This window comes from Papilio polytes, unplaced genomic scaffold, assembly GCF_000836215.1.
Source record: "Papilio polytes unplaced genomic scaffold, Ppol_1.0 DF823688.1, whole genome shotgun sequence".
NCBI lineage: Eukaryota > Metazoa > Arthropoda > Insecta > Lepidoptera > Papilionidae > Papilio > Papilio polytes.
Window position 1 is genome coordinate 785974 of NW_013525516.1, and position 16027 is coordinate 802000.

The 16027-nt window shown below is 35.7% G+C and overlaps 1 protein-coding gene across 1 annotated transcript; it reads right to left on the reverse strand.

Annotated features, from left to right (window-relative positions):
• Positions 1 to 8375: 8375 nt before the first annotated feature.
• On the reverse strand, positions 8376 to 9527 carry LOC106104421 (cuticle protein 3). Its single transcript, XM_013284472.1, has one exon. The coding sequence runs from the start codon at positions 9474 to 9476 to the stop codon at positions 8670 to 8672; it is 807 nt and encodes a 268-aa protein (XP_013139926.1). The 5' UTR covers positions 9477 to 9527; the 3' UTR covers positions 8376 to 8669.
• Positions 9528 to 16027: the final 6500 nt, after the last annotated feature.

Here is a 16027-nt window from a genome sequence, read left to right on the forward strand (position 1 = left end):
GTCTTCGGTATAGTGTCGGGTTAATCTGGCTCTTGGGTCTTCAGCCAGATCAGTGACGGGTTTCTGCGTCGCGTAGAGCTGTCCATAGAACGTGTCAAATTATCAATTGCAAATGTCAAAATGACATGGCATGACAAACCTTGACATTCTTGCTTCCTTGATGTTGGCAGCAACTTATGGTATTTTTCCCACATTAGGGTTTTTATCCAAAACATTTACCCCTAAGTTTAATGGCGTGAAAGTATATAGCCTAAAGCATGATGTAAGTGTAGGGCTTTTCATTAAAGAAAGAGTTATTCAAAAACATGCTGTAATTGCTGACATCTTAGGCAACAAAAAAGTTTGTTTACGCTTTATTATATTAGTATAGATAGCTATTGAGTTAAAAACTTCGTTTACTTCGTCTTTTCAACTATCTTTGCTATTACTAGAAGTTCTATATAATTTATAAGAAAGAAATATATTATTTTAATATTGAACAGTAAAAATGCGGCGAGTGCAGCTGAAGATTGAAATTCAATAAAAACGCACTTGGAATTGCATTCAAATTGCGACTTTTATTTCCATTGGGCCTTCTGTTCTTCTTCATTCAATTACTTTTTATGTCATATTGATACTGCAGGTACTAAAATTTATTTAAAAAAATGTTACAATAGTTACAACATTTTTAATACTCTTAAAAATATAAACACCCTATAGGTAATGTCATTTACCATATATCTTTTTTTCGCGTTTTTTTTTATCATGTATAAACCAGCGCTCAACAACTATTCCACCTAAATAGCGTTTCATTTACATATCTAATTTTAAGATTTTTTCCATATCAATATGCAACGAAATAATCTAATAATCATATCACAACAGTAACAAATGCGATACGTTTCCAAAAACTGTCTGGCAAGCAAAAAAAAACAAATTTTTTTGTTAATTATATGAACATTTAATGGTCCGAGATACAACGCATAGCCCAAGACAGAGCGAGCTGGCGGTGTACTGTGGACGCCCTGTGCCCCACTTTGGGGACATAGGAATAGAAGAGAGAGAGATATGAACATTTGGGTTAAGCGTATTTAACTGGAATTAAATATATTTATCAAATCAATACATTGTTCATATAGTTAATTTTATTCTTTTAAAATGTATAACATCTATTTTATTGACAAAAGAGTTATAAAATAAAAGAAGAGATGAAATATCTGCCAACATTAATTTAGTAGGCAAAAGCCGTTGTCGGTGGATTTCTCTAGAGGCCGCCACTGTAAGAGACAAAACAAATATCAAGTGTTGCGTGCTGTTTATACTCTTCTACTTTGTTTACTTTGAATATTGAGTAAAATAAATTTCTGTTTTAAATGGATCAACAACAAATTGTATTTTAAATTGTAGAGTAGCACAAAATAGTCCAAACGTGGTCTTACCTATGTCAGCGCTTATTAAAAAATGCTATTTATTAGATGTGCTATTACAGATATATAATAATTTGATTTTTTTTATACAACAAGGTGGCAAACGAGCAAGCGGTCACCTAAATCCGCTGAAATGGCGAAGCGACCTCTGCCCATAGGCATCCGCAATTGCAGATGCGTTACCTACCCTAAATCGACGAAGGAGGAGACGCACATAAAGAGGATATTTCCCCTTCCGATGCGTCTGCTCTACCGTCAAATCTACTCTACCATCCAACCCTTTCCTTATAAGAAAGGAGTGGAACGGGAAAGGGACTAAAATTGGGCCTCCGGCAGCACACTCACCAGACGAAACGCGGAATTGCTTCCACTTCACGCCTGTCTTCTGTGTGGTCATGGTATTGCTAGGGGCGAGCCGTCCCATTCGTGCTAAGATGTTAAAGCGGGCTCTACCACTGTTAAATTTGATGAACTGATTAAAGTAATTGTTTCGCGATCATTGATAAATGTACAATGCGTAACGTTAGCTCTTTACACTCACGTTACTTTATATCATTCTAGCCGCATTGTGTGTATCTGACCTTAATAGACAGTAATATCCTACATTGGTATGCGTTGTTCTGCAATATCAGAGTTGTAATCTAATTAGATTTACCATACAAGTTTCAACACATAGGTTTAAGGCCTGTCCCACCTCTGGCGGATAGAGGCTCAGATAGCTTAAAAATGACGTCACTGTAAGATAAGGTAATAAAATCCGATATTTGCATCACAAATTTTACATGACTTGTTACAAGACAATTTACAATTTGGTGGGACAGGTCCTTATTATTTTGTCTTATTTAGGATTTATCTACGGATGATCGTTCCAAAAGTAGTCTTGTTAAAAGACAACTCTTGGAATGCTAAGACAAAGAGCGCACACCCAACTGTGACTAAACTATCGGAAAACTGCTTAGTCGCGCTTTGATTCCTATGACCTTATATAGAGGTGCGTACGCTATTCGATGTGTAGATGCACAACAGTTGAAGCTGCCAAACAATCGCACAACTGTTGTTCGATAGTTTAGTCAATGGTGTGCGCCCGCTCTTATACTAATAAGAAAAATTATAATAGAAATAAAATACTACTAGGTAACTATATATGATAAAAAAAAAACTAAGAAAAAGCAACATGGATACTGCAAAAATTGTGTTCTATTGTAACAAAAAAAGAGGAAGAAATTTTTTAAAAGTTTCTCTTAGATTTTATGCGTTCTGCATTCATTTGAATAAATTCATAGTTCAGAATAACGGCCGAGCGGAAATGCTCGCCGCGACAAACCGGCCAATTTGCATTAACATTATGAAGCATCATTTTTAAAAAGGATTCTCATAGTTTTAAGTGATTTACTTAAACTTAAATGCGTTTAACTTAAACATAATAAGCGGTTACGCTTTAACTGAGATTTTTAATGGAAACTGTAGTGTAATGTGGTATTTATCCACAAAGTCAAACAAATAAGAAGGATTAGTTTATTTTAGTAGATGATTTTAACATGCTTATAATATTGTCGTTAAACTGTTATTTATATTTAGGACTAGTTGTTGCTCGGAACTTCGCTCGCGTGATAACAAAAATAATAAAAAACATAGCCTATGTTACTCACTGATAACGTAGCTTTTTAATGGTGAAAGAATTTTCGAAATCGCCCCAGTATTTTTTGAATTATTTCAATACATACAAAAATATAAATCTTTCCTCTTCATAATATTAGTATACTCGTAGAAGAATAATTTTAACTAAATTAATTTAAAGACGAAAGATTAGCTTATTTGTGATGTTATATTTATTTTTATTTACTAGTTTGTATCAATGTAATATCAAAATGTTTCTTTCGCTCAACGCAAACATGAATCTGGAAAGCATTATGTAAATTTTCCTGTAAATAATTATGGCGTAAATCTTCAAGCTCGGAACTTTTAATTGCGTCGAATTTAACTTTGAACGTCTTTAAAGTTATTCCACTTGTCGTTCGTGAAAATGTTCACTCATTAACTATTGAGATAAATATTCTTGTAACATAAATATAACCCTTAACCCAGTGGGGTAGGTAGAAATTACGATATTCCATTTGGAACATTTATACGCATGTCAATTTTTAATCGCTAATGGTGTGTGTACAAATAATACATTGTTGTAATTCAGCACGTTCTTTGTTAACGGCATTATTGAGATCTACAATGCACTAAGTCTTTCCAACTTGTACGTGCTTCTGCCTTTTTTATTAAGACCAGCTTTAACTTTACGTATTTATTATATTACATGTGTAATTATTATTGTGAATTACCACTTTTTATATCGATGTCAAATATATACATATTCGATAAAATTTAAAATATCAATAAGATATTAGACAATTAAAATAATGAGTGGTAGTGCCCGCTTTAACATCTTAGCACGAATTGGCCGGCACGCCCGGTGTTATACCACGACCACACAGAAGACAGGCGTGAAATGAAACCAATGCTGTGTTTCGTCTGATGAGTGTGGTGCCGGAGGCCTAATTTAAGTCACTTTCTCTTTACCACCCTTTTCTTATGTGTGGATGGAAAGGGGAAGTGGATTTGACGATGGAGGAGATGCATAGGAAGAGGAGATATCCTCTTTATGTGCGTCTCCTCCACCGTCGGATAAGGGTAGGCGATGCATCTGCACTTGCAGATGTCTATGGGCAGCGGTCGCTTCGCCATTTTGGCGAATTCAGGTAGCCGCTTGCTCGTTTGCCATCTAATGTTATAAAAAAAATATTTTTTCCTTTAATACAAATTTTCCAGAACAAACTTTTAATGGTGTTAAATTAAAGTTGCGATTCTCCTAACTTATAGCACTTGGCGGTTGCTAATTTCGCGGGCCTCATTAAGAACTTTCATTAATCAAGAATCAAGGCTTTTTATTTGCAGACTTTTTAACTTAACAAATTTATCCTGGAAATTATTTACAAAGGTGAAAACACAGAATCACCTCATCATTATTAGTGCACTTTTAACAGAATACTAGATTTCACCAGCGTCTCCGTCCGTCCGTATTAAAATGTGCTCTTCCAAACTATCTTCTACATCTATACCAAATTTCACCGAGAGTGAGAAACATCCATCCCTAAACGGAAAAAATAGTATCTCATGTCCGTCTCTTGGCTTTAAGCTACCTCCAGACCAATTTTCAGCAATATCGGTAAAGCCATTATTGAGCTATAAATAGTGTAACTAACACGACTTTCTTTATTTCTTTCTTTCTTTTTTTCTTTATGACTTTCTTTCTTTATTTATATATACAGAATGTATACGTGTATACGAGTATACATATATACCATTTATATGTAATGTTTAATAAACTCTGAAATAATAACCATAGCAACGTTTAACGTGAATTTGTGAGAAAGAAACAGATTTAAATCTCTAAATTTGGTAGGCTCGTATGTAACAGTACCGCGTAACAGTATTAAAACATCAACAGCGCCCTAATAATTCGTAGAAGGCTTTATTTACAAGGTAAATTAACTAAAAGACTACCTAAAATTACCAGGTTAATACTAGCGTCAATACAATTTTATAAATAATATTCACCAGTACTAAAGTAGGTTAAAGTTATGCAGCAATGTCACGTGCAACACATAGGCTAGCGGTGGTCAGGCTTCATCTTATAAAGCCATCTTGTATTCCAGCGCCGACTCCCGAGAGACTCACGCCCACGGATGCAAGGTTTACATCGGAATTTTATTTAAGAGCAAGTTCAAATGCGTTAAATATAAAAATTCAACTAATTTGAAATATCCAATGACATTTTATATTGTTATTTATTAACCTAGATAGATGCATAAATGTGGTTAGGCTACTAGGGTAGAAGACTCAAGGAGCTATGAATTAATTTTGAGAGTTTTTTCTTTATGAAGTAAGTAAAACCAGATATACAATCCTTACATAAGAAGGTGATGACTCTATCACACGACTTAAATGACAGAGAGTTTTTAAGAGTTTGATTTAAAAAAAGATGGATTCAGCGATTCAAAAATTTTACGTTTATCACTTTTTTAAATAGAACTAAATTTTTCAATTTCGTTTCGTTCCGTTTTTTTATTTGAATTAAACATTGAAAAAGTCGACACGGCGTTTTACCAAAAAGTAACGCGAAATAACTAGTCTATTAAACTGAATCCAATTTGCGATGCTTTGCGTGTCGCGGCTTTTTGATACGGGGTTATTTTAAATGACGCACCGCACAAAATTGATAGTAAAAATATTTTTATTGCAATTTTTTTAATAGTTTCTATCGAATGTTTAACATTTTATATGTCGTATTAATTATCTCAACGCTATTCCACAACCTAAAATAAGAAGTAAGAAACAAAACAAAATAGGATATCTATAGTAAAATATATGACATAAAACAAAGTTTATCGTAATTGCGGTCTGTAGATACGTTTTATTTATATTTGAAACGTTAATACCTTATTATGTTACTGCTCTAGATATAGAAGTGTTCATTTAACCAAAAGCGGTCAAGATCGTTTAGGGATTCGCTTACTTCGACATATAAATGATTAATATATTGAAGATTTTTTAAAGGTCGAAAGTGTAAGGTTAAAGTGGTTGTTGAAGTTTGCATGAATTCACAGAGAAAAACATGGCACGAAATTTTCTGAGAAAGTGTTCAAACAAATTTTCTTGATAGGCTTTCATATCAGTGATGTATCGAGTTATTCTTTACAATGATTATAGTGGCAACGAGCATCCGGCCACCTAAATCCGTATATAGGGCGAAACGACCGCTGCCCATAGACATCCGCAATTGCAGATGCGTTACCTACCATTATCCGACGGAGGAGAAGACGCACAAAAAGAGGACACTTCACCTTCCTGTGCATCTCCTCCATCGTCAAATCCACTTCCCCGTCCTCTCATTATATGAAAAGGGTGGTAAAGAGAAAATGACTTTAATTAGGCTTCAGGTACCACACTCAACAGACGAAACACGGAATTGCTTCCATTTCACGCCTGTCTCCTGTGTGGTCGTGGTATTACACCGGGCGTGCCGGCCCATTCGTGCTAAGATGTTAAAGAGGGCATTACCACTGTAAAAATGCTATACATTTTGAAGAAACATTGTTCATCTGTTAGTCCGGAAGAAGTAAAAAACACAAAAAATACGTTTCAATTTAATTATATTAGAAGCAGATACTTGTTTACGCGGTAGATGTAATATGAAATAAGCGTAGCTTTAATAAAACCTCGGCGAGTTTTATTAATAATCCATTTACCAATACTTCGTAACTCTTAGCTATAAAATATTAGTTTACAGATTGGCCCACTTTTTCCGCTGAGAGGGGGATTGATTTTTACTCTTTTTATCCCTTAGTGAGTGCATTTAGATTGGCATTTCCTTTTTATAATAAATTCTAATAAGATATTTATTAAAACTCGATAAATTCGTTTACTGGGTCGGGAGGCAACACGCCTACTTTGATTACCCATTTATTTATTTGCTTCGAGAGATTGCTGTTAATATTTCATTTATTTATCGGAATTGAAGGGATATTTCAATATACATTTTTTTTGTATGTTAACAATTTCCAGGGAAAACTTTAAACGAACAGATTAACACGTTTACTGCGACAAGTAAAAGCATAATTCATCATCTGGTGCTGCGGCGGGCCAAAATGCGTCCCCAATGATATTACCGCCAATGCATGGCAGGTCTTTAGACCCACCAGTACTAGGATAGATTAAATTGCTACAATAATTGTGGAAAAGTAATGTATACATTTTATGTAATGTAATGTATACACCTGAGATAATCGTTTTGCACTAGCGAGAGGATATAGTTTTTTTCGTCCGACAAGGTTTAAGTACCGCGTCGGGCCGATATGGGCCTGTTACGCAGTGAGTGTGTTAATTAATTAGTTCAACATTGCTAATATGATGTGAGAATTGACGACAGTTAACGAATGGCGAATAACGCTAATAAAGAAGATGCATATTTAAAGTCAAAAATATATACTAAATCTTTATATCTAAAACGGCACTTTTGATATAATAATAGCATGGTAAATCAAAATGAAGTAAGAACACAAGTATTTCAAATTGCCATTGTTTTTACTGCGAGCTCGCAACATGATTGCCGATGCGGCAATTTTACGAATCAACCCAAATTTCAGTCAACATGTTATAAAGCAATAACTTTCAACAGTAAACAAATTCTTGTTGCAATAACAATGGAATATATATATATATATATATATATCTATATAATTGATACGTTTTGGTGCATTTAAATATTTGTAATATGTTTAAATAAACTCTAAACTACTAGAACTGTCGTTCACTGCATTCAGTAATTTTAAAAAATGCATCTGAGCTTAAATATGTTAAGACTAGCTTTCGCACGCGACTCCGTTTGCGTGGAATAAAAAAAAAATAAAAAAGTAAGTAGTCCACGTGTTCTTCCAGAGAATCCTCTATATCTATGCCAAATTTCACCGAAATACGTTAAGCCGTTTAGGCTACAAACTCTAACAAATATTCATCCATCCATTCATCTAAACTTACGCGTTTATAATATTAGTAAGATAAGCCATAACTTAAAAATATTAAACAATTTTTTTTGGTAAGAAACAAATGGATTTTTGTTTTATTATATGTCCAAATAGTAACACGGGTAAATGAAAGTAAGGCGTGTCGGAGCGAAACCGGTTTTCTGTACCATAATAATACATTTGTAATAGCCTTAAGGTGATCTACTTGCCGCCGCTTTGAGCGAGTACTGCAGAATGCGGACACAGCCCACTCCCTCTTGCGATAAGACCTTGATAATAAGGAAGTTTACTCGTTACTTATTATTAAAAAAAATAAAAAAAAGTTCTTTATCTGCATCAGATTTTAATAAGTGTATGAGGAATGCAAATTAGGAACATTATGAAGGTATTGAATCAACGTACGGTATATTTACATTAAAAGTTTATTTACAAAATTTATCTTCTATCAGATGTCATGCATTTCTTTCGGTGAGTCATATTTTTTTACAATTAACAAAAACGAACAACACGTATATAGTCCACCAACTCACAATATCACAGCGTAACGACACTTAAGAAATGCTCGAGTAACAGTCATGGGCCAGCCCGCTCTATCGACCCCCTGATGATTCGGCAAATTGTTAATCGATGCATGTTTTTTGCTATTACAAACTGTACATCTCGCCGACATCCCCTCTAATAAATTATTTATTTATACTTTGTGGAAAGAGTAAGTATAACCATCAGGCGCTCTGTTGAGGCTGAATTTGCCCGGAGGGAAGAAGCGGCTGGGGGGCGGCGTTGTTGGCTCGTAGTACTGCTGACGAGATTCGGGCTGGTAGGCGGGGGTGTCGTATTGCTGTGATGATAATCCACTGTATTGAGCTTGTTGCACTCCAGGGTAGATGGTGTTCGCCTGGAACTGTGACTGCTGCTGCTGCGGCTGCGGCTGGTACTGAGGCTGGGGAGCCCGGTATTGAGCTTGCGATTGGTACTGAGGTTGAGAGTTGCTGTAGGTCTCCGTTTCGTAGAGTTCAGGGTGGTATTGTCCATCGTCCACACTGGGTTTACCTCCGTAGTTCCTAGGGGCGGCAGGGGCCACGTACTGTTGAGGAGCGTTGTACTGAGGTGCCTTGTAATCCGGTGAGTTGTAACGAGGATCAGGCTGGTATCCAGGAGTGGGCGCAACAGGCTGGGGTGCAGTCGGAATGTGGTCACCGCTGGCTTGGAATCCATTTTTACCGGCAACGTAGTTCACGGTCTTCCTTTGTCCGGTTGGATCAATGTAGGAATAACTGCCTCGTCTGTTGCCATCGGGATCGGTTTCCTCTTTGAAGTCGATGCCGTCCTCTTGTTGGTATGCTGCACCGAATGCTCCATTACCACTTAAGTACCTCGCTTCTTGCAAGATGGCAGCGGTTTTCGGGTCTCCCGCATACTTGGGAACCCTACGTCCGCCCTCTTGTTGCTGGCACACAACTGCCCCTATCACAAACGTTAATACCATGAGCCTATACATTTTGAGCAAATGTGCACTGCTCGCGTGAAAGTCACAAAGTGTGTGGGTGCGGGCCGCAATTCTCGTTTTATACGAGCAGCAACAGCCTTGAAGTTTATTGGAAGGGCTGGTAGGTGCGACCGCGAAAAACTTACATGCGTCTACAATATGTCTCTTGCCCGGAGCGGATATTTACTGGATGTGTCAAGGAAGTGACGACGACATCTTTACATTTACGTACATACGTGAAAAATAAGGCGAATCACCTTCAACTTCAGTAAAAAAGTGAACGTTCTACTATTATCTTAAACCTATTAAACAATTAAATTAATTGAATCCTTGAGTTACATACATTGTTAGGTTTGTATAGACACATTGGCTATAACGTAGTTTAGTAGTATTTTCTATTTGCGGTATTTTGGTGATATATACACCATTAAGTAAAGAAATGCCATGCGTTTAATTAAATATTAATTCAATATATCGTAACTGTATATAATCTAGACCTTAGTACACGTACATTAACCTATAAATTCGATCCATGGGAACTTAGTTAACTAGCACGAGTGTCTGTTCATTCTTTTGTGACCTAACACTATTACTGTAATCGTATTAGAATCTAAACAATGCAATAGCAAATGGAATTAGTTAATTTCACACAGTTACTACGATTCTATTTTTTACTGAGTTCGTGAATTGTGTACATTTCATAATGGTTTCGTGTATTGCCACATATTTTTAATTAATCTATTCTTTACTTAATGTTGGTTAAAATTTATTTAACGATTTAAATAAAAGTTACTGAACATGCCAGAATCCAAATAATAAAAGTAATGACAAATAGTGTAAAGTTTTTGAGATGCAAATGTTTTTTGGTGTTCTAAGAATAGACAAACATACAAACAAATACTTCGCTTTTGTATTTTTTTCGTAATGCAAGGTGACAAACGAGCAAGCGGCCATCTAAATTCGCCAAAATAGCGAAGCATGTGCCACCCGTACTCATTCGCATTAGCACATCTTTATACAAATGAGAAGTTGACGCACAAAATTCGGAAGAACATCCTGTATATTTCTCATACCTATGCGTCCCATCTCCCGCCAAACCTATGTTCCTTCCCATCCCTTCATTGTAAAAACTGTGGAAAGGGAGTGGACAATAGTTACGCCTCCGACAAGCATACTTATCAGGCTATACGTGAAATTACCTCAACTTCTTACATGTATTCTGTGTGATCGTGGTATTGCGCGGGACTGTATAGATTTTATTTGAAAGTTTGAACATGATTGGCACATAGTTTATTAAATAAATGAACCCTTTATCTTTATATATTAGTGGTTTGTGAGTAAAAGTAAACGGGTTTGTATTCTAGTTTTTATGTTTAGCACTTATTATGTTGCTAACACGTACCGGGTCGATTGTGGTTGAAGGACGGTGTCTGTAATGTTTCACAATTCGTGCTCTACATTTTTTGTAAATTATAACATATATCTACTTCTAAATAGCGTTGGTTACGTTAGCACAAGCGATCCATGACAATATGACTTAACGTCAACGTATAAGTAAAGTTGGAGGAAGTGATAAACCAAAATAAATGTTGTACATGTACATGTAGTAAGTGACTATTTGTTTCAAATTCACTAATTGGATAGTGAGATTAAAAAAAAACTCAAAATGACAAATTCGTTATTTTTAAATAATACTATTTTTGTAGTTTGTCTATACTAATATTATAAAGTAGAAATATTTGTATTTTTGTATGTAATAAAATAATTCAAAAACTACTGAACCCATATCAAAATTTCTTGCATCATTAAAAAGTTATTTTAACACTGTGTATCATAGGCTGTATTTGGGTGGGACTCGGGCGAAGTCGCGAACAACAGCTAGTCTATATCTTTATCTTTACTATCAATACTAATATTACAAAGAAGAAAGAATTGGATGTTTGGATTTTTGTACGTATTGATATAACTCAAAAACTACTGGACCGATTTCAAAGATTCTTGCACCATTTATAAGCTACAGTATCGCTGAGTAACGTATAATATGTTTTACCTTTTTTTTATTTCACGCGAGCGAAGTCGCGAGCAACGACTAGTTTGTTTATATTCTCAACGTTTGTTTAATAACTATCCATTTTATACGAATATTGCTTAATTATTTATCACCACACTTCCTGCATCTGATAAAATTAAGGATTGAAATACCGGTTTGACTGCAGTATAAAATATACTCGAAATATCGGCTCTAATTCAGACCTTTGCAATATACGCCCAGATACAATTTAAACGAGTTATTTACAGTTAACATTCATATCTGGAAAGAGACCTTTACTGTTTACGCAATAAAAAAGCTAGAAACTTGTAAAAAGTGACAGTTATAGGAAATTATATTTTTTTAAGTAAAATAAGTTACAAGAATTGATTTCAACGCAATCATATTTTTGCAAAAGTTACAAGTCCAGATAATCAATCAGATCTTATCTAATTTCCTTATAATTTCTTCACTATTGAGGTCTCTAACATCCTCTGTCAACATATCCACTTCGGCAATGTTCATTTCCTTCAAATGCCTCATTGGTGTGAGCGTGGACACAAACTTAATGAGTGACGCCGGGGACATTCTATCATGAGTCAAGTCCGCACGTGGACTTCGACCTTGTTACGTATTCCCAGTTATAATCTACTCGTAGAGTTTATTATTCATGCACTGCTTTAATCTAACTTCGCACCGCTGATGCAATTATTTTGGCGGACGGCGAATATAGCGAATGAGGAAATCCTTTGTCGTTTGACAACTAAAATCATTTTTGGGTATGGGGTAAATTTTTATATGCCCTGGTCTGAAGTGGATCAGGGTTATGTAGGCTTTACCATCTAAAACTGTCGGTGGTCATCTTCTAGTACGATAAGGGATACTGCGGATTCTCCAGTGGAACCTATGACCCAAGGAAGCATGCTTTCCAAAACCAATGTTTTTAAAGAGCACTTGTGAATTATTGAAGAGAATATTCGTTTAATGTGCGTTTATCTAAAAATCGGATATATCTAAATGGTTTGTGCTTCCGTCTTAAGTTGACGTCACGACAAACTTCTTGAGAAAATACAACATTTCGGCTATGGAAAACTGTAATACGAGCTATCAAGTGTTTATTTACCATTGACACTGGCGAATTACCAAAGAAAATATAATTTGTGACCATTTCAAACAAAACATTACTAATCCTTTTTAACTTAAACAGTATTATTACCTTTATTTTGTGGCTTTTAGCTTTGAAATTATTTGATACCGCAAAGGGAACCTTTTGATTCGAGAATACCAAAGGCGGTTGAGGCCTTTACGTATGTTATCCGCTCTTAAGCGCTTTATTGTTAAATAAAAGACTTTGTTAGCGTATTTATATTCCATTACTATCGAACTGAAAATAATATAGAGAATTTAGATGAGAGAAGACATAGTCAAGATATTGACTTTAACAAGGTATATGGTTAAATTATGATTAACATGGAAACAATTACTGGACTAGGCTCAGGCCTACCAGCGGTTGCAGTGCCATAGATGATGATAATGATGATGATGATGATGATGGTGATGATGATGATGATGATGATGATTTGGTTAAATATTAAATGCTTTATGACGCAGCAACCGACTAGATTGTGGTTATGAATGAGTAAGTTAGTGAGAATTGGATACAAGATAGATTTTCAGTTTCTACATTCTTCGCGACTTATCCAATTTGTTATTATTACAATCTTCACAATCTATACTAATATTAAACGGAGGAAACTTTGTTTGATTGTAATGAATAAGCTCAAAAACTACTGTGAACTGAAAAATTCTTTCACCGTTAGAAAGGTAATTTATCTGGGAGTAACATAGACTAGATTTTTTCATTAATATTTCTATTATTTTAAAATTTCACGCGGACAGAGTAGCGGCCAAAAGCTATTTAGCTATATAGTAATTAATTGATATACTTTGTAAGATTAATGACAGATTTAATTACTGCTGGAAACTTTTAAAAAACTATAAATGTGAAGGACATGTGAAGTTTCGCATAGTGCGGTGCACTGGACGATGCTTCACTGCGCTCTCGAAAATTAGAAGAGTCTTGTGTCCGAATAGTTAGTTTTATAGAAAACTAAAAACTGAAAACTTGAGTGTATGTGCTCGCTAGAATTTCCTGGTATTTTTTCAGTGTATAAATAAATATTTTTACTAGTTGCAATATAACAAGAAACGTTGATCTAGTATCCTATTTAAATTCGAAAACAATTTGTGATATTATTGCGTTAGTTAAACTCGTGAAAAATATAACTTAAAAACATTTGTCGTCAATATACATGTTGTAATTTTTTTTTTATGATTTATATGGAATAATATTATACGCAAAATACGCTTTGCTCGATCCATTGTGAGGGTTGAAAGAACTTTGCAATGTCTAAAAAACAGAATAGTGAAGTCCTAGTACTCAAGGACACTTCTAAGAATGTATTCCAATAAATCGTACTTCGTCACAGTAAGTGCAAAGACCTCAACAAAAAGCATTCAATTCGCTACCGTCAGTCAATTCTGAATACGTCTTTTACATCTATGTGAATTGAAGTTTTATGTTAACACTTTTTGTAAATTATTTATGTTATAAATTGATAATTGTTATAATTACCTTGACATTTAAATAATGTAAGGAAGGCAATTTATCCAATATATTCCAATGATAAATTACTTTTAAAAATGTAATTTAAAGCTATTTTATTACTAAACCTTTTTTTCTCAGTTAAGAATTAAATTTTCTTGTAAGAAAAGAATGGAGAGAGTACGTGGGTTTGACACAGAAGACGCATAGGAAATGGAAATATTCTCTTTATGTGCGTCTCCTTCTCCGTCAATTAAGGGTAGGCAATGCATCTGCAATTGCAGATGACCACGGGTAGCGGTTGTTTCGTCAGTTTGGCGGATTCAAGTGGCCGCTCGCTCGTTTGACATCTTGTTATATATAAAATAAATAGAACTAGACATTATAAATAATTACAATTTATTTTTTATGTAAAAAAAACAAGGTAGTTATATACAAATCGGTTAAACAACTTTTTAGGGACGGAAATAACGTTTTTGTACACATATTCCAATTTCTTTCCTGATGCGCGTAACACAAGCCCATGATTGGAAACCGGCAGCGCATTCATGACCTACATTGGTAATAACGAACTATAACATCGCAGCGTTTGCCTATTAAATCATGTATATAGTCGAAGTGAGTAGATACGTTCATTAAACCACATTCTGTAAAGGTCACTGGTTGTCCGCAATCAAGGCTGTTATCAATACCATTTTGTACTCAGAATATTCCGCCTGTAAAGCAAGTTAATATGTAGGATGTAGATTACAATGTGAATTCGTCATTCAACTATTAGGATAGTGGTAATTATGTGAAGGGAAGGCGTTGAATGAATGAGCTAGAGAATTCAAAATCTCTAAGAACATAATGTTCGTAAGATACGGGTTTCTTACCACGATTGAATTGTTTTAACTCCCGATATTTCGGTACAGTTGCATGCGCCATGTTCACGGGCTGGCTAGTTTAAAGTTATATATCTCTAAGAACATTGTAACCTATGCGTTTCAGTTAAAAATGTATACGTCATTTCTAGATAAGTACAGATGTAAACAAAAATCCACGAAGTACATTCGTGTTGGAAACGCAACGTAAAATTAGATTGTTTTGTACTAAATATCTGAGTAATGTTATATCCTTTTTTTTTTTTTTTTTTTTTTTTTTTTTTTTTTTTTTTTTTTTTTTTTTTTTTTTTTTTTTTTTTTTTTTTGGTAACGGGGGGGAAATCTTCGAAAGATACCCTGTCTTTTGTAAAAAAACAGGGTTATGTGAGATTTCTACTCACTAAAAACCCCCTCGATGGCCGCCCTCAGGTGCGAATTGAGGGTCCCGGGATCTCCAGTGGAACGCACCGGTACCCTCTGCACCGTGTTGCTTTCGTCGCTGCTTATTTTTGGTAAGCTGGTCCCAACCTATCTACACCCAACTGAAGCCAGCCCTTAATGCTCCCTTTTCGGCGCGAAGTGACAACGCGACCGCGTGAAAAGAGAGGGGCGAGCACTAGTAACCCGGGTAACTAGTAATTTCGGGATTACGGGGCGGTTGGGTCGCCATGCCTCCTGGAAGCGTTTCGACGCCTACGACGCCGGGCGGGATCAGCCCTCTCTCGCTCCCGCTCTGCAGTCTCTTTCTTGAGCATAACAGCTTCGCAGAAGGAAATCAGCGCACACCAGTTTGACTCTCCGTCCAGAGCAGCTCCCACTACTGCTGGTAGGGAAAGGTCGTTTCCCAGCTTTTCAATTAGGGTCCGTCGTTCGGACACCCAAGCGGGACACTCGGCCAGCGTGTGCTGTGCGCAGTCCCTGTCTCCGCCACAATGATAACACTGTGTCGTAGATTCGCGGCCGATCCGATTTAGGTACTCACTGAAGCAACCATGACCAGTGAGTACCTGCGTCAACCGATATGTGACATGCGCGTCTCCTTGCAACCTTAGCCAGGTGTCTAAAT